This window comes from Arachis ipaensis, chromosome B7 (genome assembly GCF_059453495.1).
Source record: "Arachis ipaensis isolate K30076 ecotype BB chromosome B7, ASM5945349v1, whole genome shotgun sequence".
NCBI lineage: Eukaryota > Viridiplantae > Streptophyta > Magnoliopsida > Fabales > Fabaceae > Arachis > Arachis ipaensis.
Window position 1 is genome coordinate 2,323,064 of NC_142442.1, and position 26,724 is coordinate 2,349,787.

General features: G+C 32.6%; 6 protein-coding genes across 11 annotated transcripts; 1 reads left to right on the forward strand and 5 right to left on the reverse strand.

The window, feature by feature from the left end:
• Positions 1–1,647: 1,647 nt before the first annotated feature.
• LOC107609520 (phosphatidate cytidylyltransferase 1) lies at positions 1,648–5,286 on the forward strand. Its single transcript, XM_016311517.3, has 11 exons — positions 1,648–1,782; positions 2,552–2,817; positions 2,974–3,125; positions 3,214–3,355; positions 3,458–3,614; positions 3,945–3,992; positions 4,102–4,188; positions 4,295–4,423; positions 4,708–4,764; positions 4,944–5,027; positions 5,197–5,286. Exons 1-11 carry the CDS (start codon positions 1,648–1,650, stop codon positions 5,284–5,286), a joined length of 1,347 nt encoding a protein of 448 aa, XP_016167003.2.
• LOC107609519 (trigger factor-like protein TIG, Chloroplastic) lies at positions 3,264–10,275 on the reverse strand. Of its 2 annotated transcripts, XM_016311516.2 has the most exons (14): positions 9,870–10,275; positions 9,148–9,231; positions 8,758–8,886; positions 8,316–8,404; positions 8,049–8,232; positions 7,727–7,817; positions 7,461–7,615; positions 7,054–7,146; positions 6,872–6,964; positions 6,491–6,571; positions 6,213–6,362; positions 5,962–6,057; positions 5,758–5,870; positions 3,264–3,603 (listed from the first exon to the last, which is right to left on the reverse strand). In XM_016311516.2, the coding sequence occupies exons 1-13, from the start codon at positions 10,215–10,217 to the stop codon at positions 5,793–5,795; spliced, it is 1,671 nt and encodes a 556-aa protein (XP_016167002.1). In that variant the 5' UTR covers positions 10,218–10,275; the 3' UTR covers positions 3,264–3,603; positions 5,758–5,792. The 2 variants fall into 2 exon arrangements, with proteins under 2 accessions (XP_016167002.1, XP_016167001.1); XM_016311515.3 differs by lacking the exon at positions 3,264–3,603 and having other exon boundaries at positions 5,639–5,870.
• Positions 10,276–11,689: 1,414 nt separating this feature from the next.
• Positions 11,690–14,694, reverse strand: LOC107609569 (grpE protein homolog 2, mitochondrial). Of its 4 annotated transcripts, none has more exons than XM_016311575.3 (6): positions 14,373–14,694; positions 13,551–13,755; positions 13,276–13,472; positions 13,018–13,185; positions 12,369–12,497; positions 11,690–12,106 (listed from the first exon to the last, which is right to left on the reverse strand). In XM_016311575.3, the coding sequence occupies exons 1-6, from the start codon at positions 14,514–14,516 to the stop codon at positions 12,017–12,019; spliced, it is 933 nt and encodes a 310-aa protein (XP_016167061.1). In that variant the 5' UTR covers positions 14,517–14,694; the 3' UTR covers positions 11,690–12,016. The 4 variants fall into 4 exon arrangements, with proteins under 4 accessions (XP_016167061.1, XP_016167059.1, XP_016167057.1 ...); XM_016311573.3 differs by having other exon boundaries at positions 13,551–13,764; XM_016311571.3 differs by having other exon boundaries at positions 13,276–13,764.
• A 518-nt stretch (positions 14,695–15,212) lies between these two features.
• On the reverse strand, positions 15,213–18,528 carry LOC107609020 (EH domain-containing protein 1-like). The gene is made up of 10 exons (XM_016310839.3): positions 18,192–18,528; positions 17,758–17,871; positions 17,498–17,600; positions 17,355–17,404; positions 16,982–17,110; positions 16,647–16,898; positions 16,463–16,542; positions 16,055–16,181; positions 15,755–15,898; positions 15,213–15,670 (listed from the first exon to the last, which is right to left on the reverse strand). Exons 1-10 carry the CDS (start codon positions 18,333–18,335, stop codon positions 15,485–15,487), a joined length of 1,329 nt encoding a protein of 442 aa, XP_016166325.1. The 5' UTR covers positions 18,336–18,528; the 3' UTR covers positions 15,213–15,484.
• A 786-nt stretch (positions 18,529–19,314) lies between these two features.
• LOC107606434 (uncharacterized protein At4g26485-like) lies at positions 19,315–21,515 on the reverse strand. Of its 2 annotated transcripts, XM_021106924.2 has the most exons (4): positions 21,408–21,515; positions 20,056–20,155; positions 19,766–19,964; positions 19,315–19,683 (listed from the first exon to the last, which is right to left on the reverse strand). In XM_021106924.2, exons 1-4 carry the CDS (start codon positions 21,408–21,410, stop codon positions 19,392–19,394), a joined length of 594 nt encoding a protein of 197 aa, XP_020962583.1. In that variant the 5' UTR covers positions 21,411–21,515; the 3' UTR covers positions 19,315–19,391. The 2 variants fall into 2 exon arrangements, with proteins under 2 accessions (XP_020962583.1, XP_016163985.1); XM_016308499.3 differs by lacking the exon at positions 21,408–21,515 and having other exon boundaries at positions 20,056–20,197.
• A 92-nt stretch (positions 21,516–21,607) lies between these two features.
• Positions 21,608–25,943, reverse strand: LOC107609019 (EH domain-containing protein 1). The gene is made up of 16 exons (XM_016310837.3): positions 25,455–25,943; positions 25,247–25,326; positions 24,943–25,011; positions 24,810–24,867; positions 24,617–24,672; positions 24,487–24,523; positions 24,317–24,381; positions 24,020–24,133; positions 23,754–23,856; positions 23,581–23,630; positions 23,180–23,308; positions 22,846–23,097; positions 22,670–22,749; positions 22,289–22,415; positions 21,995–22,138; positions 21,608–21,916 (listed from the first exon to the last, which is right to left on the reverse strand). Exons 1-16 carry the CDS (start codon positions 25,537–25,539, stop codon positions 21,731–21,733), a joined length of 1,635 nt encoding a protein of 544 aa, XP_016166323.1. The 5' UTR covers positions 25,540–25,943; the 3' UTR covers positions 21,608–21,730.
• Between the last annotated feature and the right edge of the window lie 781 nt (positions 25,944–26,724).

The window sequence follows — 26,724 nt, forward strand, 5'->3', positions numbered from 1 at the left end:
TTTGGTAAAAAAAAAGATTAGGGTAAATAATAAATCAAACTTACTAAAAAATAAAAGAAAACACTTAATGTACAATTATTTTTATTTTTATGTAAAGTTAATAATTAAAAATTATTGAATTATACTTTAGTCAAGAGTCCTGTTAGGGAGCCAATAGAATATTTGTACAATGTGTACAATGGGTTATATGAGTTAAAAAATAAACATGGTATTAGGGATAATAAACATCTCATCCCAAAAGTTTAAATTGATTTTGGAGTTCACCAATGATCAAACTCTTGACCTTTCGGATCTAGAGCTTTGATACCATGTTATGATACTATTCATCCCAAAAAGCTTCAACTAATGGGAAAAGATAACACTAATAGTTATATCTCTAATACTTCTCTAAATCTTTGTTGTGCACATTGTACAAATATTCCATTGGCTCCCTATACTTTTTCTTTAGTCAAATATATTTAATCATTTAACAATTTTTAATTAACAATTTTACATAAAAATAACTGCATATGAATTTTTATAAAAAAAAAATCCTTATTTTCATACCATAAATTCATTATTGTGTTATATTACACACTAACTATTGTTAAAAAATTTCTTCATATATCCAACACCCAATGTTACAAAGCGTATGTATTAAAAAAAAATCCATCACATAATATATATATACGAAAAAATAATCATTGTTCATTTATATATATTTAAATATATTATTTTATATATTTTCAATGTATATTTCGTATTTTAATATAATTATACTAATGTAATTTGATTTATCTACCTCTTAAGTTAAACTTTGATAAATACATTAATTTTTTTTTTTAACCAAAGATAGGAGACTTGAACCCACAACCTCTTAAATGAGGATGGAGAAACTATGACATTTGAGTTATAACTCATTGGCGATAAATACATTAAGTAATTTAATTATATAAATATAGTTTATATCAATAATTAATTTACTAACGAATATTATATATATATATATATATATATATATATATATATATATCATTCGATTCGATTTCAGCTAAGAAGATAAGATTTTATTGTTAATGTTATACATATATTTATGATCACTAGGCATAAGGAATTGGAGTGTATAAGGAGGGACGATTATATAGTTAGAAATATTTGGGTGGTCAAAGAAAACCGCTATATAGTTTGTTGTGTCTCTCTTTTCCCTCAAACATAGCCAAGCCACATTCAACAAATTACATTCACATCACACATCACACATCACATCACATCCTGCGTTTTCTTCCTCTTCAACAACGTAACTTTCACCAAGTAAGTAAATTCTCTCTTTTTGCATTACAATAATAACTTGTACGATTTCATTCTCAATACTAATGATCATGCATGTCATTTCTTTCTTGAGTTTGAGATAGGCAAAGATCTATTCTATTCCAATAATAACAATGCATATATTCATTGTTGAATTAGGTTAAATAATGACACATAATACATTGAGATCAATTTATGTTAAGTGTATGGTTTTAAATTGCGGATCACATAACATCATCACATGATTTTAACTTCATTATTGTTTTTGAAGATCATATATAATCATGGATTTGCTTATTATTATTACACCCTAAATTTTGTGATGTATGATGTTAGGGGGATCAAGGTCTAAATGCATTCATGTCTTCCACTCCAAAACATCTCCGAAATATCTCTACATCATCAATGAGAGATATCAATAATGAATTCCATAACTGTAACTCTCCAAGAACTCCAGGTTTTATTCGCCAACGAAAGCATTCACACTCAAACGAGGTTAGTAATTTGTTCAATTATATTCGCAATTAAGGACATTGAGTAAGCAGACGAGTAAGCTAACTACTAGACCGATTCAATTTAGTTATTTATTTGAACATATAAATATTAGTGTACCTCGTAGGTACTAATATGTTATTTTGAATAACTATCTTGGGTTGGTCGAGTGGTTAGCTCACGTAAGTGTTTGGGGTTCAAATTTTATCTTGTACATGCAGTAATCTATTGGCCAGCGACAGACACTTAGATAGCGTTTGTTTTGAGGTGCTGGGACAGAGGTTGAGAAACTGAGACTCAGTATCATATTTATTGGCTCAGAGACTGGTATTAAAATTTTTGTTTCTGTCCCTAAAATTTTAGTATTTCAGTATCTTCAAAAAGTGAGGACATTGGAGACCAAAATTTTTAGAGACGAAAACTGAAACTTTAATAACATTTTATACCTAAAATACCCTCATTTCAATTAATTAATTCCAATTTTACTTTTTGTACAAATTAAATTAGAGTTTTATTTTTATTTTAATTTTTGTCTTTTATTTTGCACTAAACAGAATATTGAGATTTATTTCAGTCTGTCTCGAGTCTCTGTGCCTCAATTTCAGTCTTTTAATCTCTGTCTCTCTACCAAACGCTACCTTAAAGAGAACTCAATTTCGCGATGAATTAGTTCTTAATCTGTCGAATTAAAAGATAACATGGACAACTAAAAAAATATGTTATTTTGAATATAGCAATATGCTGATTTTTTTTTTCCTTAAATTATGTGCAGATTCCTGCAGAGATAAGCAAATTAAATGGGACTAACCATTTGCTTATCGATGACAAAGCTAAGTACAAGTCAATGTGGATACGTGCATACTCATCACTATGGATGCTTTTAAGTCTCTTACTTCTCATATACTTGGGTCATCTTTACATGTGGGCCATGGTGGTTGTTATTCAAATCTTTATGGCACATGAACTCTTCAATCTACTAAGAAAGGCTAATACTAATAATCAAGATAAACGTCTCCCTAAGTTTAAGTTCTTGAACTGGTAAGCTACATACTACTTTCATTTTCATGCTAAATAGTGTCTTAGGTTTTGATAACTCTTGGTTATCTTAATTAGGATTAGGACCACTAATTAGGATAGAACTATACAGAGATATTAAAAAATAGCAAGATGATGATATGATTTTGAATGTTGTAGGCATTTTTTCTTCACAGCAATGCTATACGTATATGGGCGTATTCTGAGTCAGCAACTTGTGAATACAGTTTCATCAGATAAATTCCTATATAGACTTGTCAGCAACGTCATCAAGTATCAGATGGTTATATGTTACTTCCTATATATTGCAGGTTAGTTATTTAAATTAGTTGCTTAATTATTACAAAGTTTAATTATAATTATATCAGAGTAATTGGTTTCATTTATATATAATCTCAGGTTTTGTATGGTTTATTCTTTCACTAAGGAAGAGATATTACAAGTACCAATTTGGTCAATATGCATGGATTCATATGATACTCATTGTTGTGTTTGCCCAATCTGCATTCACTGTAGCCAATATATTTGAAGGCATATTCTGGTAATATGTAATACATTTTCATCCATTACCTTAAAATATTATATCATTATTAAGATTAAGATTAAGAAGAAACTAACTAACATGTTAAATTTTGTTATGAAGGTTTCTTTTCCCTGCAGGGCTAATTGCAATGAATGATGTTGCTGCATATTTCTTTGGTTTCTTTTTTGGGAGGACACCTCTTATAAAGCTTTCTCCAAAGAAAACATGGGAAGGTTTCATTGGAGCTTCTGTTGCCACCATGATTGCTGCATTTGCGGTAACCATCAATCACTTGTTTGGCGAGAGAGACAGATATTGAAAAAGATAAAAATACATCTGTTTTGATATAAAATTTGTCTATTTTTCTATTCGTCTGAAATCTAAGAATACGAAAATAGAAAAAGAAATAACTTTTTTAGTAGTTACTTCCATGAAGACATCTTCATGTGAAGATATTATGGACTATTAGATAGTTTGACATGTTTGACTGAACCATCTAACGGTTCGTAATATCATGAGTGGTGGCCAACTTTTTTTTCCTAAGAACAAAACATGTTAAAAAATGACAAAAAGACATAACTGATTTAACTGTTAATATTTGCTGCAGTTTGCTAACTTCTTGGGTCGCTTCCATTGGCTAACATGTCCAAGGAAGGTAACAATCTTTCATTGGATTAAACTAATTAATTAATATATGAATTTGACCAAAGGACTTGTGATGTTCCTAACTATGGTATCATTTTTGGTGGAATCAATCAATTCAGGACTTATCAACTGGTTGGCTTAAGTGTGACCCTGATCCAATATTTAAGCCAGAGTACATTCCTTTACCAACATTAATTGCTCAATGGGTAATTCATAATAATAATTCTTGAGTTTTAGAAATTTTATTATAATAATCATAATCTTATAATTAGGCTCTTTTTCTTTTTAAATAATTTTGCAACATGTTTTTAGCTTCCTTGGAAAGAGATAGCAGTTTTGCCAGTACAGTGGCATGCCTTGTGGATGGGACTATTTGCCTCCATTATAGCACCATTTGGAGGATTTTTTGCAAGTGGTTTCAAAAGGGCTTTCAAAATCAAGGTCTTTCTTTGCTCTTTAATTTAATTTGGAGTAAATTAGATGATATTACATATGACCAATTATTTTTCAGTCAATATCAGCCAACCTTTTCAAAATTATCCTTTTATTCTAAATTTTAAACTCTAAATCTGAACTCTAAAACCTAAATTCTCAAAATAGTGAGCATTAAAAAAAATTACAATAAAAAAAATAATTAATGTTAGTTAATTAAAATTTGATTCCCTATATTTATTCTGATGTAAAATACTATCTCAGTGTCCCTTAATATCTTTCTATGAATACAGGACTTTGGAGACAGTATACCTGGACATGGTGGAGTCACTGACAGAATGGATTGTCAGGTATATATGAATCTATAAATATTAATAGGTATACAGTAATCTAAGCAGACAATAATTTAATTCAGGGAATAGTGTCACTATAGTATTACAGTAATTAACTTGCTGTTCAAGATATTCATATGCAATAATCCAAAAAATTATATTGTTTTTACACTGTGTTAGCATGCATCCCTTTTCAGATGGTAATGGCTGTTTTTGTCTACATCTACTATCAATCATTCATTGCTCCCCATGACTATTCAGTTGAGATGGTTTTAGGCCAGGTCAGCATTCTTTTTCTCTAAGAAATTTATTTAGTAATTTTCCATTAAGTTGAAATCAGATAACTCTAGTTCCTTCTAACAATATTTAGATGTTCTCAGAGAATACAAATATAACCACTTAACTTTATTTAATCTAAAACTTATATGCAATTATCTATTGATGATGTAGGTATTGAGGAACCTTGATATGGAGGAGCAACATGCTCTTTACAACAAGCTGGGGCAGGTTTTAAGAGAAAGCCGTTTCATTCAAGATTGATTTAATGTACATTTTTTTATAAACCATGCTTTCATTAGTTAATATTGATAGATGATGCCCCTATTGGAACAAGGGGGTAATCATCAAAAAAAGAAAAAAAAAATTGGTTTTTGACTCATACTCTCATTCTAGCTGCTCAAGTAGGTACAACTTATTTCTCTCTAGGCCTTTAACATTGAAAAATTTAATATTTGGTATTATTGTTACCTGTTTGTCTGAAACTTTAAATAGTTTGTAATCTGAAATTACAACGCTGACAACAAAGCATTATCTCATTAAGTGGGGTCGATTATTGACGTAACCTGAGGCAGGCCATGTCAAACTTTGCAAAGAAGTTTAACACAGACAGATGTTTCTAAGTTGCAATTATGTTCTTAAAATTATTTCTTCAAAATTCAATCAATAATAGTTTATTTTCTCATAACATACATCAGCCGAAACGAAATTCATACAAATAAATATAGAACTTACACTTTCTTGGCTTTGCTTTTGCCACTGTTTATCTCTCATCTGGTTACATACTGAATCTCTGCATGTTCTCTCAACCATTCAAGCACCTTAGCTCCTTCTAGTATTTCTTGGACCTTCATAGAAGTTCAAAAGTATCATATTAAATCAATGAGTAGAATGAGTATAGAATTTAAGTCAACAAACTTGAAAGAACATGCAAATTACCTGATCCTTTACCCTTTCCTCATCATATTCTTGATTTTGACGTTTGAATTCGGTGATGGAATTCTCAACCTCCTTGACAAGGTCCTCAGTGGAGAACTGCAAAAGAATTATGCAGAAATCATTTTAATAAGCACAAAGCATTCAACAAACATACTAAAATGGTCCAATAGGAAAGCAAATGTTATTTCTCAATCACATCAAATTGAGTGGCCAAAACATAAAGGATAAATGTCTTAATCAGATAAGCATGCCTGCAGATTTTCGCGCCTATATATATCACCAACGGCCAGATTCTGTTTTATCAAATTTCTTATATTGTCCTTCTGATGCTCAAGATATTCATTCACAGCCTTTTGACTTGACAGAGAAGCCAATTGCTGGTCATTTAGATTCATCTTCGCCTGCATAACATTAGGACAAGCAAGTATAGTAAATCATGTGTAGCGCGGAGAAACAAGACGACCTTTTGTTTTTACAAAATATTGGAACACAATTTACTTGATTTGCTTGAAACAGTTGCAATAAGTACCTGTATTTCTAAAAGGCTGGCTCCATATAGCTGCCTACCTTGTTCCTCAAACAAGGATTGAGGTATATCAACTTCTACCATCTGAAAATGACAAGTATAAATATGTGTTGTGATAAACAATGCATACACCAGCATTTTCTTGTAGCAGGTAATGCAAAAATATCAACAACGGATGTTTTCCAAGTATAAATTTTCCAACATACTTGATATAGATTATTTGACCATTCAGGCCATACAAAAAAGAGGGTCATATCATTATCTCATCCCTTGTTAATGAGAAGTATGCAAATTGCAAACAAAATTGAGAAACATGCATTGCAACCTACAAGACTAGACAACTTCAAAATAATACTGCTACCAATCAATACAATGTCACTTTACCTTGGAAATCTGATCTAATATAGCATTATCAGTTGCTTGTTCTCTAGCTGATTGCTCCACCTCTTGACATCTCTGCAACAATAGGTCTTTGACCTGAAAATTCATACCAAAAAGTTAAGACTCAGAATTCAACTTGATATAATTCTTCATTTTTACACTCTAAAATGAAAATAATTCTTCACCTGTTGCACTGTCGTGCATCCAGGGATAAGCTTATCAGCAATAGAATCATCCAGTTCCGGCAAATCTCTGTAAAATAGTTCTTTGCATTCAACCTATAATCAATGAAGAGAGGTTTAATAAGCATGACTCAATATAGTCAGAGGCCGGTCTAACAGCTAAGCCAATAATAAGATAATAAATATCTAGTGACGAATGAGGATACATGAACTACAAAATTCATGTTCTCAGAGCTAGTGAAGCACTCTATGTATCCTATTTAAAAGGTCCAAAGTTTTTAACAAAAGGAGGATTAAAAGCACCATAGAAGTCTGTAAAATATGCGGCTACATAAAGCACTAGGCTGGCTTGTGGCCCTAATACAATAAACTTTTGGATTGAGCATGTGAATTGTGTATAAGAAACTTACAGTAAACTGAGCATGAACACCACGGAGATTTTCTTGATTCCATGTTTCAGGAAACACAAGAGGAAATGACTTTGTTTCACCCGGACGAATTCCAATTATAGAATCAAGGAAACCGGGCAATATTCTGTAACCATCTTCTGTATCGAAGTTAAATCCTGCACACGCAATAGAATAAGGTTTAGCGGAAAAAAAGTTCATGATATACCACGAACAAGAATGCTACCCCTATATCGGTATATGATCATCCTTCAAGAACATCACCAGACCTTTACTTTCAGCAGAAGGAATATTTTTAATCTTTGATTCATCTTGATCAATGGTTGTTGCTGAGATGTCAATGACAACAACATCACCAGCCTGCAAACAAAATAAAGTTGATGTCAATTTGGGCAAAAAATAATTACCAGGATAATACTAAATACAAAGAAAATGAAACACTATTTGATTGCCAATTATTTTCTAGTAATTAGTAAAAATATGAAAATGATCAGAACTTCAAAATTTGAGGAAAATGATTAAAATGTTAGCAAAGAATCATATTAAAATGCATGTACACCAAGTTGATGGATATAAATCAAGTTCAGCCACCTGTAGTCCTCTGTCAGCAACAACCTTCAGCGCACCAATGGATTTGTGACGCCTTTTGAATTCTTGTTCAGATGCTTTCTGAGCATCAATATCACTGTCTATTTCAACAACAATTTTCAGATTCTTGTATCCATTATCAGGAACCCATTTGATTTCAGGTACAATATCAGCAAGGACATCATATCTGGAGAACAGAAATCGGGAACAATAATCAATAAAACTTCCCACCGAGTATTACACATTTAGCTTAACCAATACATGTTGTACCTAAGACTCCCTTGAGAAGAATATGTTTTCTCCAACTCAGAAAATTTAGTCACTATACGCACAGAGTCCGGCAAAGCCTTTCTGGTAACCTAATAAATAGAATGGATCATTATGTATTAAGTATGAGACCAAAGTAGTATATCTTATCTAATAATCCATTTGTTTTTTCAGTATTAACTTCGGATAAACGATAAATAGTAGAAAACATTATAATTAAACAAAAAGATCCCTTGATCAGTATCAATCTCAGCAGCATATAGATTTCAGGCCATGTTGTTGACAATGAGGAAAGATCAATAACTATTTAAGCATCACTTTGAAGAATGAAGAGAGATTTCAGTAATTTCAAATAAACGCAACGAACTGAATTGTATAATAGACTAAACATTAGGAAGAAACTAAGACATAAGAAGATAAGAAAGTAAACCATAATGCAACATACTGAAGTCATAGCATGTGGAAGTGTTCTCCTCAATATAGATTCGATTGTGGCCTTCTGAACATTTTTGCGCCCGACGTAACCGACAAGAATACTTTCTGGAACCGGCTTTCCGGGGCGGAATCCGGGGACCTGTTGATGTGAAACGGTAAATTAGCCCATAAAAGTAGCATACTATTTCAAAAATTTTGGATACATGAATCTTGAGCAAACTTCTGAGATATATGGTGAAGCAGTAACCTCGGACTGTAAAAATTAGTCAGCTAAAATATTTTATAAGAATAACAAGGTAGGGATGTTATGCTCATCAATGTAGATACAAAAGAATCATAAACTGCGGGCATTATAGATAATAATTGCATGTATAAAGCATAAATTAAGTGGTGATAGTACCTTTGCTTGCTTTGTAAACTCAGATATGACCCTTTTGTAACAATCCTCACAGACAACTGGTGGCACCTCCACTTGAAGTCTAACCTGCAATGAAATGAGATAATATGTTGAAATAAAAGGTCAGTTTTTTTAAGGGTACTGAATATATTATTGAATGCCTAACTACAAGTGCATATAAATTATAAACTAATTGAATCCTTCTTTATAGTCCCACAAACTTAGACTCATAAAATTTTCAATTAGGTTATTTCTAACTATTTTTTGTTTAAAAATCCATTTTTTTTCCGAATATACGTTTTTGTATACCAATGAAATATTCTAAAAGCAAATATTCTATGATTATTGTGTTTTCTTCTTAAAAATAACAACTAACAAGGATCTAATTACAAAATTTTATTTAGTATAGGACCCAATCATAAACTTTTAAACATTTAATTAAAAATTTGATGAAATTATGTGTAATTAAACCTTAAGTAATCATATATAAAAGCATATTATTGACAATAGAAATTAAAAAATAAACCAAAACCCTTAAAAAATCTCACTTTCTAAAATAGTCCTAATTGTGCAAACACCTTACTAACATAGATTGCAGAAGCTACTCTATTGAGCTAGAATCTAAGCAAACCAAAACTTCGAGCATCGATGTAATTATGTAAATGAGCTATTAAAATCAAAGCATTGACAGAAAAAAAAAACGGATGAAGAAGAAGAGCGCATACTCTGGAATTGGGTTCTTGTGTTTCGGTGACGTTCAACTCTGCCGGAAGACGGTCCATTTTCTCTTCTGTGGAAGAAGCAGCCGCCGAAGAAGAAGAAGCTGAAACAGTGAAGGGAGAAAAACTACCGTGATAATGGTGAAAGAGAAAGGGTTGTTGTTGGAAGTGGTGAAGAACATGATGATTATGATAATGAGATGATGAGAGGTTGAAGTAGTTGCTGGATTTGGAAGGTGTTGCATAGTTACAAGTAGTTGCACGAAGAAGAGAGTTAGAAGAAGAAGAAGAAGAAGAAGAAGAAGGGGAAGTGCGATGAAGAAGAGTTGTTAAGGTTCGAGAACAGAGCTCCATTCTTGAAGTTAGTAGCAGATAGACTTCACAGCTTGCTCGGATAATAATAATAATAAATAAATATATAAAATTAGAAACTAGAAACAAAGATATTTATAAATTATTAATAAGATACTTAAAATCTATTTTAATTTCATATTATTGCATACAACCAATATATTAAACAATGTGTTAGCAAATGAGTTATAGCTAAAATGGCATAGTCTCCCCATACTCAATTAAGAGGTTGCGAGTTCGAGTCTCCTATCTTTAGTAAAAAAAAAAAAAACGTGTTAATAATAAAACATAGAAATTATCACTTAAAGTGGGAAAATTCTAAATACATCATCGATAAATTAACTACTTTTTAGGAGTGTTTGCAATGTGGTTTGGATAGGATAATTTTAGAAAAAAAATCCGATCCCATCTAATTTCAAGCGGTTTTGGTTGGATTGGATATGTGGTTTTATAAATTAAAAAAAAATTAAATACATATAACAAATCTCAACATCAAATTTTAAATAATCAACAATAACATAACAATTTCAATAATATCTTAAAAAACCAATCATAACATAACAATAGAAATAAAATTATAGGTTAGTTAAAATAAATAAATAAATAACATTTTGAACAGAAAATATTTATTAAATAATAATAATAATACATGAATAATATAAAAATGTATAACAAATTGAACATGTTATAAATATAATTGTAAATATAATAATAATATTATAGCACATTGTGCAGTTTGGATTAGATTGAATCGGTTATGAAAAGTAGATTTGAAATCCGATCCGATCTAGCGATTTGCAAAAAATATAATCCAAACAAATCCGAATTAGTACGGTTTTAATCAGTTTTCAGTTTGAATTGAATGAACGGTTTAATTTGAATCGGTTTGAATTTGAACACCCTCCTTCTTTTATGGTCCAATAAACATTACTTTATGAAAGGATTTTGCTATTTTGTAGCTAAGGGCAAAATCCTAGATTTTGCTATTTTAGTTATTATAAAAAAAAAAACTAGTTATTCTTTTTTTGTAAATAAAATAAGTCTAACAAAATATTCAAATCTGAAAAAGTATTGAAAATAATAAAATAAAATCGTTGAAAGGCAACTAGAAAATTTTAGATGTTTGCTCTCAAATCTTAAGTTTGATCCAAGGAGTTAAATATGTTTGTAGAAGGAAATTAAATACGCAATTATTCTCAAATTACAAATTATATTATCAGAACAATATTCTTAGATTATCTAAAGACAGATTTATCTTCGTATAAAATTCTTACTCTACATTTGATTACAATAACTCATTTATGTCCTTTTCTTTAATTATATCTTCTCATTTTTCTTCAATTATTTTGTAGTATTCTGTAGTAATCAATTAATGGGAAGGAAAAAATTATTCTTCCTCCTCCATGGTTTATATAGAAATTGTCTTATCTGAAATATGTTAACCAAGTCATGGTATGCTTAATTAGAGGTAGATATGAAAACTATGGTATGAACATACAACTACAAGGGTTGCATCCTCCCACTACCAAGAATTTTACTATAAAGAATCAGTGTAAGCAGCATTGTTACAAACCAAAATCTGATGGTAGCAAACCCATCTTTATGGCATCATTGTCACTCTAAAAAGCTTAGAAGAAAAGAATAGTCCATTGCTCAATGGTAAACAAACTGATCATGATGCTCTGAAAAGATACATATTTGGAAGAAAAATTAGATGATTCCCAATAAGAACTCACTTAGGAATCTCTCTTTTTTTAATCCTATGAGCTCTTACTAGTTACCATGTGTTAATGCCTAGTCTATCATTCAGCTGCATTCTTATCCTCCTCCACAGCTTGGGTTACACCAACTTCGGCCGGGCGAATAACGCGATCATAAAGCTTATATCCTGCCTGCAAATGTATCCATAAGACATGATTTTGAATCATTTCCAAATCACTTAAATAAACTATTGATCAAAGAGCCCTTTTATGGGAATGATTGATAATGATTGAAGTGGGTTACAAATGGCGAGATTGGTCCCTTAGTATTGTCACATTATAACTTGAAAGGGAATTACGAAAAGTAACATGTGATGAGATGAGATTGTTAAGGATTCAATAGTTGGAAAACCGAATCGCAGCCCTTCATAGGACCAAAAGTTATGTAAATTACCTTGAGAACAGCAGCAACGGTGCCTGGAGGCTTGGAGCTGTCAGGAACTTGGAAGATGGCATTGTGCATATTCGGATCAAAGGGCTCATTTGTAGGATCGAACTTTTCAACACCAAACTTTTTAAGTACCTGTAAGCAGAAGCAGTTACTTCAATAAGCTTATAAACTTGAAATAAATTTAGCAGGTTTGATGATGCAGAAAGGTACTGACGTGCATCCCCAAACTCATCATGCCACCTCCATGAAGGCATTTACAACGAGAAGCTTGTACAGAAACTAACGAGAAAATCGTTAAAGAAAATAGTTTTTGAAGTTAAAAGACAAATGCAGCCCCCAAGTCTCAAGGGTACTGTTTGCAGGCGCCTCAGCCACCACCAACCAACGCGAAAGCCTAGAGCCCAGAGCACTGTATCCTAGTGCTCAACAAATCACACTTGCACTCACATTCACACAAAATATTCAACCCACCTTTAATGATGAATACAAGTATATAACAGCAATAGGTGCGAAGATTTTATTTTATTTTTTTGGGTCCCCTTGTTGGGCAGGGAACCTTATCTATGCAAATTACTCCAAATAAAAGATAGAAAACTAGATTAGCTTAGACTACTACAATTATAGAAAATGTGAATAAAGTAGAACATTCTACCTCTGAAAGTTGCTTGTCGGTCATTTCAACACCTTCCAAAAGTGTTTTCAAGAGTTTTACGGATTCGGAGGTGTCATTTGATGCATCAATCTTTGAAAAGCTTTCCTTTACAACAGAGGAAGCTCTTCCCAAGTTGTCCGCAACATCTAGTAAGCTCTTTGCGAAATTCTGAAACAAATTTAAACCATTCAGCTTACAGTTAATAAAATAAAATAATAAACCACATTATTTAGGACAAAAAAGTTCAAAATTCTAGACCTGTATGGCAAATTTTTTTGAATTCTCTGATTCACGTCTAGTTCTGTCCATGACATTCTCCATCTCTGCATAAGTACGCAGAACTTTATCCTGCATTTTCTCAATCTCTTTGTGCTTCAAATTCAAAAGTTCTTCCTTCTCAGCAACAAGCTTAATTAAATCATCCCTTGATAGATCTTCACTCTCTATATCAGAATCTGAATCAGAAAATGCAACTCGTTTAGAACTTTTTCTCCTCCTTTTGGGGTTTTGAGATTGAGAATCAGAAGCAGAACCTGATTCTTCTCTTTGATCAGCACCTTTGGCTTGTTCACCCTGATCAATTTCCTTCTCATCCACACTTGTTTTGGCAGGGTCATCATTTGTAGAATCTCCCACATTATTTGCCTTTTCCTTTTCGTCAGGTGATGCTGATGAAGAAAATCCAAATCTTGGAGCCAGAGAAGGATTTATTGGTGGATATAACAAATTGGCTTGAACCTGAATCAGCTGGAATATTAGAAAGCAATGTTAAACTTAAATGAATATTTTACACTGCATGGGTTCATTTACTCAAATAAACAGTTTCAACAGAAATAATTGCATCATCTTAGACTTATAGTTTTACAGGGCATAATATAGAATGATAAGTTCAAGCAAATTGTTCTGCTCCCCATAATTTTTTTTTTTTTTAAAGGCTATGTTCATATGCATGTATCAGATTACTGATTCTTTTTTATTCAACACTCTTTCTTCTAAAATTGTCCAAAGGAAAATGATCACACTTTTCAAAATCCTTTTTTTTTTAAACTAAAGCACCTTCTAACATTGAAGAAGCTATATCACAAGCTAGAACTAAAATAGGAATTACAAATCACGAAAAAAATATTAAAAATCTAACAGGAGCTTCAAAGTGCTGAACTTGGATATTCCCACCAAAAAAAAATAATTTCAACAATCCCTATGGAAGAGAAAGAGAATAGAGAACAAGAACACGAGAATATTCGTTAAAATTATTAAAGTCATTAAATTTTCAGCTAAGAGCTAAAACCCTAGCAAAACCCTACAACACAAAAAAGGAAAAAAATCGAATATTTATGATTGAGGCGGGAACCTACCTTGGTTTGCGATTGGGGAAGGAGGGAATGGAAGTGATTGGAGAAGGTTGACAAGTGTTGGGGGTGCCTTTGCGAAGCAGAGAGAAGCGTGGAGCTTCGGGAAATGGTTCTGGAAACACGGTATAGAACCTTGTAGACGAACATCGCTGATAAGAAGAAGAATAAGAGACGAGAAAATTGAGTGAGAAAAGGAGAAAGCTTGAAGCGGAGATCAATGTGAGGGAAGTAGAAGAGTGTTTCTGTGGAAGCTGCTTGTTTCCAGAAGAAAACAGAGAGAATGTGAGCAAAATGATAGCGGCGGAGGAAAAAAAAAAAAAGAAAATTCAATAATTTTCAAACGACGTCGTTCTAAGCTATTTTGTTTGTCTTCTTTGGGTCAACAAAAATTATTTTTGGGCTAATGTTAACAAAGCCATAAGCTTCGGCAAATTAAACAAAGTTTAGATTCGCGATGAATTTATCTTTGCCCAAAATATTGTGAAAAATAAAAAACTACATTATTTTTGAATAAAAAATAATTTTTTGTTGAATATGTGATAATACAAACTTTAGAGAAAATGTAAATTAAACATGAGGCATAAATCAACTTAAGTTAGTTAAGTAGTCAATTCATTTGTTTTTCTAAGTATCAAAAATTTCAATCTTTTTATATGCGCAGCAATCATTTGACTAGTAACAGACTTAATTTAAAGTTTAAATACGAGACGAATTAATCATTACTTTAATGGATTGAAAAATACCTTCGGAAGGAAAAAAAAAAAAAAAAAACTTATGAGACATAGCACAAGTGGTAATTGTTTGACTTCAGTGATCAAACTTTGAAGAAGTGCTTTTAAGAAATTTAAGACAGAACCAACCAAGCTTTAAGTGATTAAATCAATGATTTCTTAGAGGACTACAATGAAGGTTGTCAACTCTTCCATTATTTTCTGACATGGAACTTATTGGCTACTACAAAAATGATTAATAATACAGAACACAGTCTAAACCCCTCCCCCAAAAAAGAATAGAAAATACAAAATAAAGATATCTGATAACATCTACAATATGCTGCAGATATCTTAAACTCCAATCAATGCAATAACTATTTAACTGGCAAAATTGCTCTTAAACTAATCATAGGTATTCTTAAAATTCTTCAAGAGGTTAGGAATGTCATAAGCTAACATATCATCTACTGCTTGTATCATTTTTGGTTTCAATCTCTCAAAATTGTCAATATTGAAACCACTCAATATCTCTCTGAAATGCTCAATGTCTGGGAAGTCCCCAGGAGGTAGATGGAATTCTCTTTGTACCTGTTTTTTCAAAGTTTAAAGTCATATATGAGTTTGTGTGTGAAATGCATGTGAAACACATCAGATTACATGCTGAATTCCTACCTTTACAAATTCTGAAGCCAAATTATCAATAAGCCTTTCCTGAGCTTTAGCTTTGCCCATCAAAACCGGCATCTCATTTTTAAGATGACTGATAATGCAAGCATGTATCTTGGCAGCTCGTGCCCGTTTTACAAATTCATTGATCTACAGTTAGTCAATACACACAAACAAAATTGTTATTATTATTTATTAGAACACCACTAGCAATTCTGGGAATATCATTATGCATGAACATATGAGTGGTCTGATTTTAATGGAAAAATATAACTGAGATAAACAAAATAATAACACGGAACTCACTCTTCGATCACAGGCCATCTTTGGTATATCTTTTAGGTCTGAAAGAAGGTCATCTTGTTCTTTTTCAAAGAGCTCCCTACCGATTGGACCACCGGCAGCATCATTTACAGGCTTATCAATGAAGGAGCTGACAGAATAAAGTATTTCAGCACAAAACAGCACATGGCAATATAATGATCAAGGAAAAGAACTCGGTTATATCATTTCTAAATTGTATAGTACATGATACAAAAGACAAAAGGTGGGAAAAAATTGAAAATAAACAAGTTTTCTTCAAATAAAGCAAACAATAGCCAGAACCATATAGTTTCAGAAATAAAGTGTCTCTCTAACTCTGCAAGTGAAAGAAAACACTTAAAGTGATGACAGTTTATTAGAATCTAGAAATACATTTATAAAGTGACCTACCCAATATACACACGTGTGACTTCAGGTGTATTCAGCACCTTCCCAAGTGACCACATTAATGCTCCATAAACCCTCATTAACTGCAAATAAGACCAAAAATAGGTTAGGTTGCACCTTACCAATTACCATGTTGCAGTATATTTAATAAATAAACAAATGGCAGTTTAACTATACATGCTCTTACTTGTTGAGTATCAACTTGGTCTGCCTTGTTCAAAACGACTCGAACTTTGTCATCATGCCCACGTAAGGATGAGATCACACGCTTGAACTCATCACTAATATCAAGTTTGTGAGGATCAAACAGGAGAAGTATCAAATCACATTTGGCAGCAAACCAAGATGTTACACCGGTAAAATCATACGAGCGTTGTGTTCGTTGCTTTTCTCCAGATAGAACTCCAGGACTATCCACAAGTGTAATCTGGTCTAGTAGCTTTGGATGTTTGCATAAAAGAGTAAGTCCAAATACCATAGGAAAATCTGATAAACTGCTTCAATGGCTCTAGCGCAACCTACCGGATGAGGCATCTGAGCACACTCAAACTTTGACAAAAATGCCGTGCCAAAACTTGTAAGACCACTAAATGGCATGTCTGCTTGGACAGCAACAGTATTTCCAGGAATGGTTCTCTCGTCAGGCCCAGACTGTCTTAAAAGTTATGCATTAGTAAGCTTTTTCCTATTTACCACGAAATAGGTAGATTATTGGATGTTTCACAGATACCAATAATTCAAATCATTAAAACTTAGCACTAATTCTAGAGTACAAAGTACTAACTCCACTATAAAGTTTTACACCTTATACGGATAACTAGAAATCAAATTGATTACTAATTTGAAACAAAGAAAATCTTGATGTCAATACAGTTGTGGGAAGTTTGGCATGTACCATGATAGCAACAAACCGATCAGTTGTAGGCTCAGGTCCAATATGGGCTCCTGCAATAATGAGAAACCAAACGTTATCAAATAAATTTCCATAAGAGAGATTAGCAATCTTATATGTATACACGAATACACAAAACCACTTGCCTGGATAATTACTTTTAAGGAGATGTTTGATAAATGTTGTTTTACCAGTTGAGTATTGACCCAAAAGCATAACCATTGGCTTGGCTTCAAAATCACTATTTGTCTAGTGTGTGTAAAAATTTCCAGGTCAATAAATTGTGCATAGCCATAGAAAAAAGACAAACATAAAAAAATGAATACAGTGAACAGCTAAAGTTGACAGTGAATCTAGATTGGGAAGTCAATTTTTCAAAGGACAAAAAATAGAGGAACTTACTGACCAGTAATGGGAATACAAAATCATTAAAACGATATGTAACTTCTAATGGCTTCAATTTCTGGATGTAGAGTTTCTTCAAGCCATCAATTATTGAGGTCACAGAGGAAGGTGAAACCTGTACAATGTGGATTATGGGAATCAATTCATGTAACAATATTAATATAAAAAAAACATATTAGATTAGAAAAAATACATGACAAAAAATGCAAAATTTGTTAGTCTATAAAAGGAGCAAACAAGATTAGAATCGCATTTCAAGTGTGAGAAATCAAATTAGTAATAGTCCTGCCTAAATATATTAGATATACGAAACCAACACATACTAAAGCTGTTAAATTTCGTTAAAAGTCGTCAAATTTTCTGCTAACAGCTAAAACCCTACAACACAAAAGGGGCAGAAAAATCGAATATTTATGATGGAAGTGGAACCATTACCTCGCTCTGCGATTGGGAAAGTAGGGATTGGAAGTGATCGGAGAAGGTGGATAAGTGTTGGGACCTCAGCGAAGCAGAGAGAAGCGTTGAGCTTCGAGAAATGGTTTTGGACACGTGGCGGGATAAAACCATGTGCACGAACATTGCTGCGATGGCGAAGAAGAAGAAGAAGAAGAAGGGAACTGAATGGGAAAAAGGGAGAATATTCTTTGTAATGGAGATCAATGTTGCTGCATTGAATATTTGTTGTCCATTGAAGTATTCACCTCAGAAACACACAGAAAGTGAGGGAAAAATGGAAAATGTTGAGGAACAAAACCAAAATGCAAACGACATCGTTTTCAACTGATTATAACAATTTTAGGTTAAACAAAAAAAACTAACGTTGTTAAAAAATGCGTTTAAGTAAATAATTATACTGTCTAAGTTTATAATTTCTGCTTTATTTATCTAATATTTAAATATTTTCAATTACTATTCTAAAATTCATGTGTCTAATTAAAATTGTAAAACAAAAAAAAAGGTAATTACACCAATGAATATGTCAAAAACATTCTTATAATAATTTTTGTTTAAGAAATGTGACTTATTTATTTAGCCACACTTTAAATAAAAATAACACTTTTATAACATACAAAAATTAAGTCTCATAACTTATAATCTAATAATTAAAATAAAATATTTTCACATGATAACAATCATAAAATCTACGTTGGAGTAGCCAAACAAAAAAAACATGTATTTATTGCTAGCACACATGCAAGATTTGAAGATCATTTGAGATAGGTTTCACGCGCAATGAGAAGATGAATCCATTCACATGTTTGGATGGAAGTATAGTATTCAGATGAGTAAATTAAATCGAAGTAAAAGTTTTATAAAATTAGTTAACTTATTTAAAATCGTAATAACAACACATTTTTAGAGTGAAATTAAAATTCTAATTACTATATCATTATAGCTAATAATATCATCAACCATGTACAATAATGTCCCAAAACAAAGGAAAATACTCTCTACTCGGTATTTTCCTTTCACAAAACAAAACATGTACTAGGTATTTTCACAAAACAAAACAAAATACTATACTAGGTATTTTAACAAAACATGTACAACTGTGATGGTATTTAAGTCCGTGTCTACGCAGGTTCAGATAAAAAATTTTTATTTTTAACACGGTTAAGACACAGCAGACACAAGTTAGCAATCTACAATAATGTGTGATATACAGAATTTGAAGGTGCTGCATTGACCAACAGGAAAGCTGTCGTCGCATCTATTTCCATGACCTCTCTTGTTAATGTAACCTGGATAATCAAATATTCCAAAAGGTACTTCTTCTACCAATGACAACTTAGCTTCCTTTGCTAGCTTCACTATTCCCCAGTAAGAAAAAGGGGATGCTGTCTTGTGTGTAACATGAACTTCTCCATATTCCTTTAACATCTTCCTAGCACTCTTCAAGAACCCTCTTACAACCTCCTGGTGCAGCCTGAAATAATAGTAGTACCACACTTTGTTAACTCAATCAAGCAACCTTGTGAATTGTTTTATTTGTAGTTGAACTAACTTACATAATTTGCAGCAACTGACTCTCTTTTCCATAAAATCCAGCATGGGGAAAATTGAAGACTATTCGGTCAAATAACTTGTTCTCTAAGAGTGGGTGATGGTTCATTATGTGGCCATCTACTTCATGCACAAGAGTACACCCAAGATTCTTCAACTCATCCAAGTTTCTTGAAGCTCTAGAGTATTTTCTCACTAGTGACTCTAATTAAAGAAAAAGAGTTGGAACGAATACAAAAACATCTTAGGATGGAATTGATGAATGAATATGCTAACAAAAGCGTAGTTTGTGTACCTTTGGAGTCAAGGGAAGTGGCAACGATGTTTGAAGCTGAACCAAATGCAGTCGCCAAACTAAGTGCAAATGAGAAGTCCCCCTCTCCAACAAGAAGTATCTGATGACAACTGCTATAGTGCTTAATTCTTTTTACTTCCATTTTACATTTTACTAGTCATGCATTCAAATGATACCATAAACTAGATTGTAACTAGTTGTCCAAATACTGATACTAATGCTAGCAATATATATATATATATATAGTCCGCATTGATTAGCTTACTCATCCATTTTCCGAGAAAGTTTAATTATGGAGAGGCAATTGCTTAATTACTGAGTTTTTCTATGGATAAGATATGTTATTCTCATTAATGGCATTGCACAAATCACAATTGAGCCTTTCAGTTGCTCGTTACATCGCTGGCCAATGAAATTATAATTTTTTTTTGTTGCTCACGTATTCTCTCTCCAGAAAAATTATAACCTTAAATGTATTATACCAAACATTTATTTACAGGCAGACAAACACATTAAAATATAAAATTATATTTAACAAATAAGAAGATCCATGTGGTATGGTTCATCTCTACTTTTTGTTCATCCATCACAAAAGATAGCTACTGTAGCTACGTGGAGAAGGATGCAGAAGTGGAGTAGAAAGAGCTGTCAAGGATCAAGTATTCATCAAGGGTCAGAAATCCTTCTTGGAAACCAAGTCAAGATGGAAGGCTCATATTGATGAAACTTAAAGAAAATGGATAAGAGAGAGGTAATTGCATATTGGTGTCTGTAATCAAGATGATTATAGTGAAATTCCATCATTGTTGTGATGGAGACTAGATGTAAGCTGCATTGCACTTTGCTGAACCATGGTGTGATTCTCTCTTAAATTATCTCCTGACTGGTTACGAGACAAAAAGAAAATGTCTCTTGACTAGATACGAGACAAAAAGAAGAAAAATCTCTTGAAGTCATTTCAAAGGGTAGAAAATAACACTCAGCAAAAAATGGGTTAAAATTCAACCCCCTTCTCTTAGCCACTGATTACTATCATAGTGTGTAGATATTAACAACGAACACAACTTACTTTTTTATTTTTTCTTTCATTTTTTCTATCAATTTTTTATTATTATATTTTTCTTCCTAAAATTTTTATATGAAAAAATGTTAGTAAATTAAAGTTTTATAATTTATTTTTTTATGTTTAAAATATCACTAATCAAAATACAAGAACATTAATTTTTGTAACTCTATCTTTTGCGTCATGTTTTCAGAAACCTATCTTATCCTGTATTCGTGATTAAATGCAGTTATTTGCTTTATTTTAAAGTCCATAGTTTGAAATAATGAGTATAGGAAATGAAAGTTACCATAGTTAATTTTTCCGGAAAAAAATGCTCCTAGTCCTTATTCTTCGTGTATATCCATACCTCACAATAAAAAATTAAAAATTCAACAAATATAAATGAAAAAATAAAACTGTCGCATTGACAGCTTTTTTTTCTTCAACTTTTTGAACTTATTCACGAAAACAAAATGATAAAGAATACAGTAAGAAAGTTAACGAAAAAAAAAAAAGGCACGTTACATAAAAAATGGCATGATACATGGTATACAGAGTCTGCTACAAATGCCTAAACTCCAATAAACTACTGATTATTTAATTATTTAACAGGCTCAATTGCTCGTAAAACTAATCATATGGATTCCTAAAATTTTTCAAGAGGTTTGGAATGTCATAACCTAACATGTCATCTACTGCCTGTATCATTTTTGGTTTCAATTTCTCAAACTTGTCAAAATTATAACCACTTAGAGTCTCTCTGAAATGTTCAACATCTGGGAAGTCTCCAGGAGGTAGATGAAACTCCCTTTGTACCTGTTTCAAATTTTACAGTCACTTATGTGCTGATGCACATTACCATTGTTATGAAAGAGACTTATGCAGAAATCCTACCTTTCCAAATGCTGCAGCCAGATTATCAATAAGCTTTTGCTGAGCTTTAGCTTTGCCCATCATAGCAGGCATCTCCTTTTTAAGATGACTGATAATGTAAGCATGTATCTTGGCAGCTCGTGCCCGTTTTACAAATTCGTTGATCTACATAAACACAAACAATATTTTATTATTTATACGAAGCAGCAACTTCAACAAACAAAACACACCTAGCAGAGTAGCAGCAATTGACAAAACATTGGTTAAATACTAAAATATAATAAAGAAAAAGCAAAGTTAGATGGATGAACTCACTCTTCGATCACAGGCCTTCTTTGGTATATCTTTTAGGTCTGAAAGAAGGTCCTCTTGTTCTTTTTCAAAGAGTTCCTTACCGATTGGACCACTGACAGCATCATTTATGGGTTTATCGTTGAAGGAGCTGACAGAATAAAGTAATTAAGCACAAACAGCACATGGCAATCTCATGATCAAGAAAAATAACTCAGTGATCAAGTCTAAATTGCATAGTACATGATAAAAGGTGGAAAAAGAATGAAAGATAAACAAGTCTTCCTCCAATAGAACAAACATAGCCAAAACCATGTGATTGTAGAAACAAAGTGTCTCTATCTCAACAAGTGAAACACTTAAGTTATGGCAATTGTTTAGAGATACACGTATAGAGTAACCAACCCGATATACACACGCATGACTTCAGGTGTATTCAGCACCTTCCCAAGTGACCACATCAATGCTCCATAAACTCTCATTAGCTGCAAATAAGCGCAAATAGTGGTTAGGTTTCCCCTTAACTTGTTGGGTCAATTTAATGAGTAAACAGATGGCAGTTTAACTATACATGCTCTTACTTGTTGAGTATCAACTTGGTCTGCCTTGTTCAAAACTACTCGAATTTTGTCATCATGCCCACGCAAGGATGAGATCACACGCTTGAATTCATCACTAATATCAAGCTTGTGAGGATCAAACAGGAGGAGTATCAAATCACATTTGGCAGCAAACCAAGATGTTACACCTGTAAAATCATATGCCCGTTGTGTTCGTTGCTTTTCTCCGGATAAAACTCCGGGACTGTCCACAAATGTAATGTGGTCCAGTAGCTTTGGATGATTGCAAAAAGTATAAGTCCAACTACCAAAGGAAAATCTCTTAAACATTTTCAATGGTTCTAGAGCACCTTACCGGATGAGGCATTTGAGAGCACTCAAATTTTGACAAAAATGCGGTGCCAAAACTTGTAAGACCACTAAATGGCATGTCTGCTTGGACAGCAACAGTATTTCCAGGAATGCTTCTCTCGTCAGGTCCAGACTGTACAATAGTACTATTTGCTAGTTAAAATTAAAGCGGTAGTAATTTATTTCCCAATTACTTCAAGATAGTTACATTATTAGATGTTCACAGACAACAATGATTCAAATAATCAGAAACTTGGCAGTTATTCTACGATACAAAGTACTAAGTACACTGTAAAGCATTGTACTCAGATAAGTTGAATCTTGTTGGTAAAATCATATTGATTAGTTAATTCAAACTAAGAAAATCTTGATGGTAACAGAATAATTGGACAATTTGGCTCGTACCATGACAACAACAAACCGATCAGTTGTAGGCTCCGGTCCAATATGGGCTCCTGCAGTCATGAAAAAACAAGAGAAACGTAGAAACATTATTAAATAAATTTTTGAAACAGATATCATGAGCAATTCCATACATATCGAGGACACACAAACCCTCAAAGCAGAGAATCACTTGCCTGGATAACTACTTTTAAGTAGATGTTTGATAAATGTTGTTTTACCAGTTGAGTATTGACCCAAAAGCATAACCATTGGCTTTGCTTCAAAGTCACTATTTGTCTGAGTGTGAAAAAAAATTCCAATCAATAATAAATTAGCAATTTTGTATTACTTAAAAAACACTAACATTAATAGAAAAGAATGCAAACTAAAAAATGTATTTAATCGAATAACTAAAAGTTGACACAAATCTTCCAAAGTACAAAAACACTAAATTACTGACCAGTAATGGGGATACAAAATCATTAAAACGATAAGTAGCTTCTAATGGCCTCAACTTCTGGATGTAGAGTTTCTTCAAGCCATCAATTATTGAGGTCACGGAGGAAAGTGAAACCTGTAGGCATGTATTTGGAGGAAGGGGGGAATTAATAACAAGTAAGAATGTATTGACAATATATAAGAACTGAAAATAGCAAAGAAGCAGCAAAACCGAAAGTAAAAAGAAACTATAGAAATGCCTGTCAATAGTTGAAAAATGAAATGAATATTCCATATGAAACAGTAACAAAATTGTTACCTTTTTTGTTGACTTCGAAGAGAACCAACTACTTGAAGATGGTGATGGCTGCAATGGAGAACTACCTGCATTATTGCTAACTACTGAAACTGGATTTTCAAGACGAAAGAGGAATATAGAAACCAAAGGAATACAAATACCCATATTCAGTAATAGTGGGAATAAATTACCATTTGAATCAACTTCTTTTTCTTTATGCCTTTTCTTCTGGATAAACAAAACCAAATAGTAAGCAATTTCCCTAAATAAAAGTTAAGATATCAATCACCACAATAATACTAAAAGTTAGAAAATACTTACAGCCATTAATACATCCAAACCATCCATTGTGGGAGGTTTCAAGTTTTTCAGCTCAACTGAAAAGCAGAAGTTCACAATCAACATATGCGGACAGCAACAAGAATTGCCATCATGAAGTCTTCAACTACTAAAAAATATATATATATATTCAAACCAAACAACGGCAAACAAATCTAGAAGTACAAAAACTCACCACCACTAGAAAGAAGATCTTGTGTTATTGGTTGGCCGGATTGTGCCAAAGAAATTAGCTACATTTCAAAAAACGTAAGCACTATAGAAAGAGTTCAACATCACATTCCAACTAAAAAATAACATGAATTCACCTGCATAGCAATGATGAACTCTGCAAAACCAAGATATCCTTGTCGCTTCGAATCCGCAATAGCCCACACCTTCAATTTTGGCAAATTGGAGCACACAAATAAACAATTCAGTTAAAACTTGAGAAGAAATCAACTGTGATACATATCAGCTAAGCACAACTCCTACAAACCACTCAACCATTCATAGCCAGCTAGCATCTATATAATCAGAAGCTAGAGAGTTCAAAACTAATCAAATATAAAGCTGAAACTAACCACTATCATTAGAATCAATAATTGCAATGAAAAACAAAAAATACAAAACCTGCTTAAGATCCTGGCGAGACAAATTGGACATGGCGAAAAACTTGGTGGCATCACTCCCCGTAATGCGGCCATCGCCATCTGAAAATAGAAAAAAAAAAAAAAAACACAGTACAAATTCATCGATTTTTGAACACGAACATCACCACAATCAGCAACACCAAAAAATAAAAATTAAATAAACTAAAATAATTGAAAACTTTGCGTACCTGAATCGGCGTAATTGAACCACTGCTGGTAGATGATCTGGTTCTCTTTGGAGCAGGAACCGATTGGGATCGGGTCGAATTCCATCGATTCGCTGCGTTTGGAACGCCTTTGAAAACGCGACGGTTAAGATCTCGTGTCGTTTACTACTCTTTATAGTTTATACTTGCGTTCGGCAAAGTAGAAACTAGAAAGCGTGACTGTGTTTATTAAACGACGACGATGAACTCCACCAGCGTCGTCGTTTTGGGAGTGGAAACCCGAGTTGGAGGTGAAGCACGCACTATTTTGCTGATTTAACGAACCCTTTTATTTTATTTATTTATTTATTTATTTATTTATTTCATGTGAAGTTATGTGATGGCGCCAAACATTAAGGGGCAAGGTTTTTTCTTATTACTTTAACTACTCCTTGAAGCTTAAGCAAGCTTAACGTTAATGGCAGTTTGTGCCACCTCTTGCTTTTATCTTCTAAGTTCGCTATATTATTTATTATTTTTGACTATTTGAGGATACATGATTTATAATTTTTCTTTCTTTTATTGACTGATATCTACGTTTCTCTATTGCAAGTATCAGAACTAATAACGTGATTACATTTATCTTTATTGATTATGACGTGATTACGTTTATCTATAAAATATTATAATGATACATTTGCCAACCAAAAATTATAGCCAATAAATAGATGGTAATGTTTTAAGTATTATTATTACTGTATATTGTTAGTCAATCAGATAAATTTCGAACTTTAGATATTTGTTAAAGTGAGTAAGTGACTAATGAATTAAATATTAGACTAATTTAAATTGATTATATTATTATTACTGTTATTATTATATATTGTATATATGGTTCCGATCCAGTTTCTTACATAATTAAAAGGTGTAAAATCTTTTTTTTTTATATAGTTGTGTTCATACCCTGACCCAATAATAAGGTCCAGGTCCAAATAAAAGGTCCAATACGAAGGGTTGAGCCTCGCCTAGCACCGACCTTCCTCCTGCGAAGTCGGTTCTTATCATGACTTACCCTAAAGAAGTCGGGGACGAGGATTAACTGGCAGATAATCACTCGTTTAAATGAGTAACTGCCCCTAGAATCTCTCTAACCACTTCCAGGAGCCATATCTTAACCTCCCTAAGATAAAAGGACGGTTATCACCCTAAAAATGTGGCATTACTTCAACGGTGGTTATTGGTTCACCACTATAAATACACTGACACCTCTCAGGTATCTCTAAGTCCCAATACTCTCTAGACCTGCTCACAC

Excerpts from the sequence above, each read along its gene's own strand:
- LOC107609019 (XM_016310837.3), bottom strand. The coding sequence starts at position 25,539 with ATGGAATTCGACCCGATCCCAATCGGTTCCTGCTCCAAAGAGAACCAG. Across the intron at positions 23,857-24,019 it reads ATTTTGTATCCCCATTACTG|ACAAATAGTGACTTTGAAGC; the intron begins GTCAGTAATTTA and ends TTTCACACTCAG. Across the intron at positions 22,750-22,845 it reads ACCAAGTTGATACTCAACAA|CTAATGAGAGTTTATGGAGC; the intron begins GTAAGAGCATGT and ends GCTTATTTGCAG.
- LOC107609520 (XM_016311517.3), top strand. The coding sequence starts at position 1,648 with ATGTCTTCCACTCCAAAACATCTCCGAAATATCTCTACATCATCAATG. Across the intron at positions 3,356-3,457 it reads ATATTTGAAGGCATATTCTG|GTTTCTTTTCCCTGCAGGGC; the intron begins GTAATATGTAAT and ends TTTGTTATGAAG. Across the intron at positions 4,765-4,943 it reads CTGACAGAATGGATTGTCAG|ATGGTAATGGCTGTTTTTGT; the intron begins GTATATATGAAT and ends ATCCCTTTTCAG.
- LOC107609569 (XM_016311571.3), bottom strand. The coding sequence starts at position 14,516 with ATGTTCGTCTACAAGGTTCTATACCGTGTTTCCAGAACCATTTCCCGA. Across the intron at positions 13,765-14,372 it reads TTCCCCAATCGCAAACCAAG|CTGATTCAGGTTCAAGCCAA; the intron begins GTAGGTTCCCGC and ends CTAATATTCCAG. Across the intron at positions 12,498-13,017 it reads CCGACAAGCAACTTTCAGAG|GTACTTAAAAAGTTTGGTGT; the intron begins GTAGAATGTTCT and ends TTCTGCTTACAG.
- LOC107609020 (XM_016310839.3), bottom strand. The coding sequence starts at position 18,335 with ATGTTCGTGCACATGGTTTTATCCCGCCACGTGTCCAAAACCATTTCT. Across the intron at positions 17,601-17,757 it reads ATTTTGTATTCCCATTACTG|ACAAATAGTGATTTTGAAGC; the intron begins GTCAGTAAGTTC and ends TACACACACTAG. Across the intron at positions 15,899-16,054 it reads AGATGGCCTGTGATCGAAGA|ATCAATGAATTTGTAAAACG; the intron begins GTGAGTTCCGTG and ends GACTAACTGTAG.
- LOC107606434 (XM_016308499.3), bottom strand. The coding sequence starts at position 20,197 with ATGGAAGTAAAAAGAATTAAGCACTATAGCAGTTGTCATCAGATACTT. Across the intron at positions 19,965-20,055 it reads CACTTCCCTTGACTCCAAAG|AGTCACTAGTGAGAAAATAC; the intron begins GTACACAAACTA and ends TTCTTTAATTAG. Across the intron at positions 19,684-19,765 it reads AGTCAGTTGCTGCAAATTAT|GCTGCACCAGGAGGTTGTAA; the intron begins GTAAGTTAGTTC and ends CTATTATTTCAG.
- LOC107609519 (XM_016311516.2), bottom strand. The coding sequence starts at position 10,217 with ATGGAGCTCTGTTCTCGAACCTTAACAACTCTTCTTCATCGCACTTCC. Across the intron at positions 6,572-6,871 it reads TATTAGATCAGATTTCCAAG|ATGGTAGAAGTTGATATACC; the intron begins GTAAAGTGACAT and ends TGTCATTTTCAG. Across the intron at positions 5,871-5,961 it reads AGGAAAGGGTAAAGGATCAG|GTCCAAGAAATACTAGAAGG; the intron begins GTAATTTGCATG and ends ACTTCTATGAAG.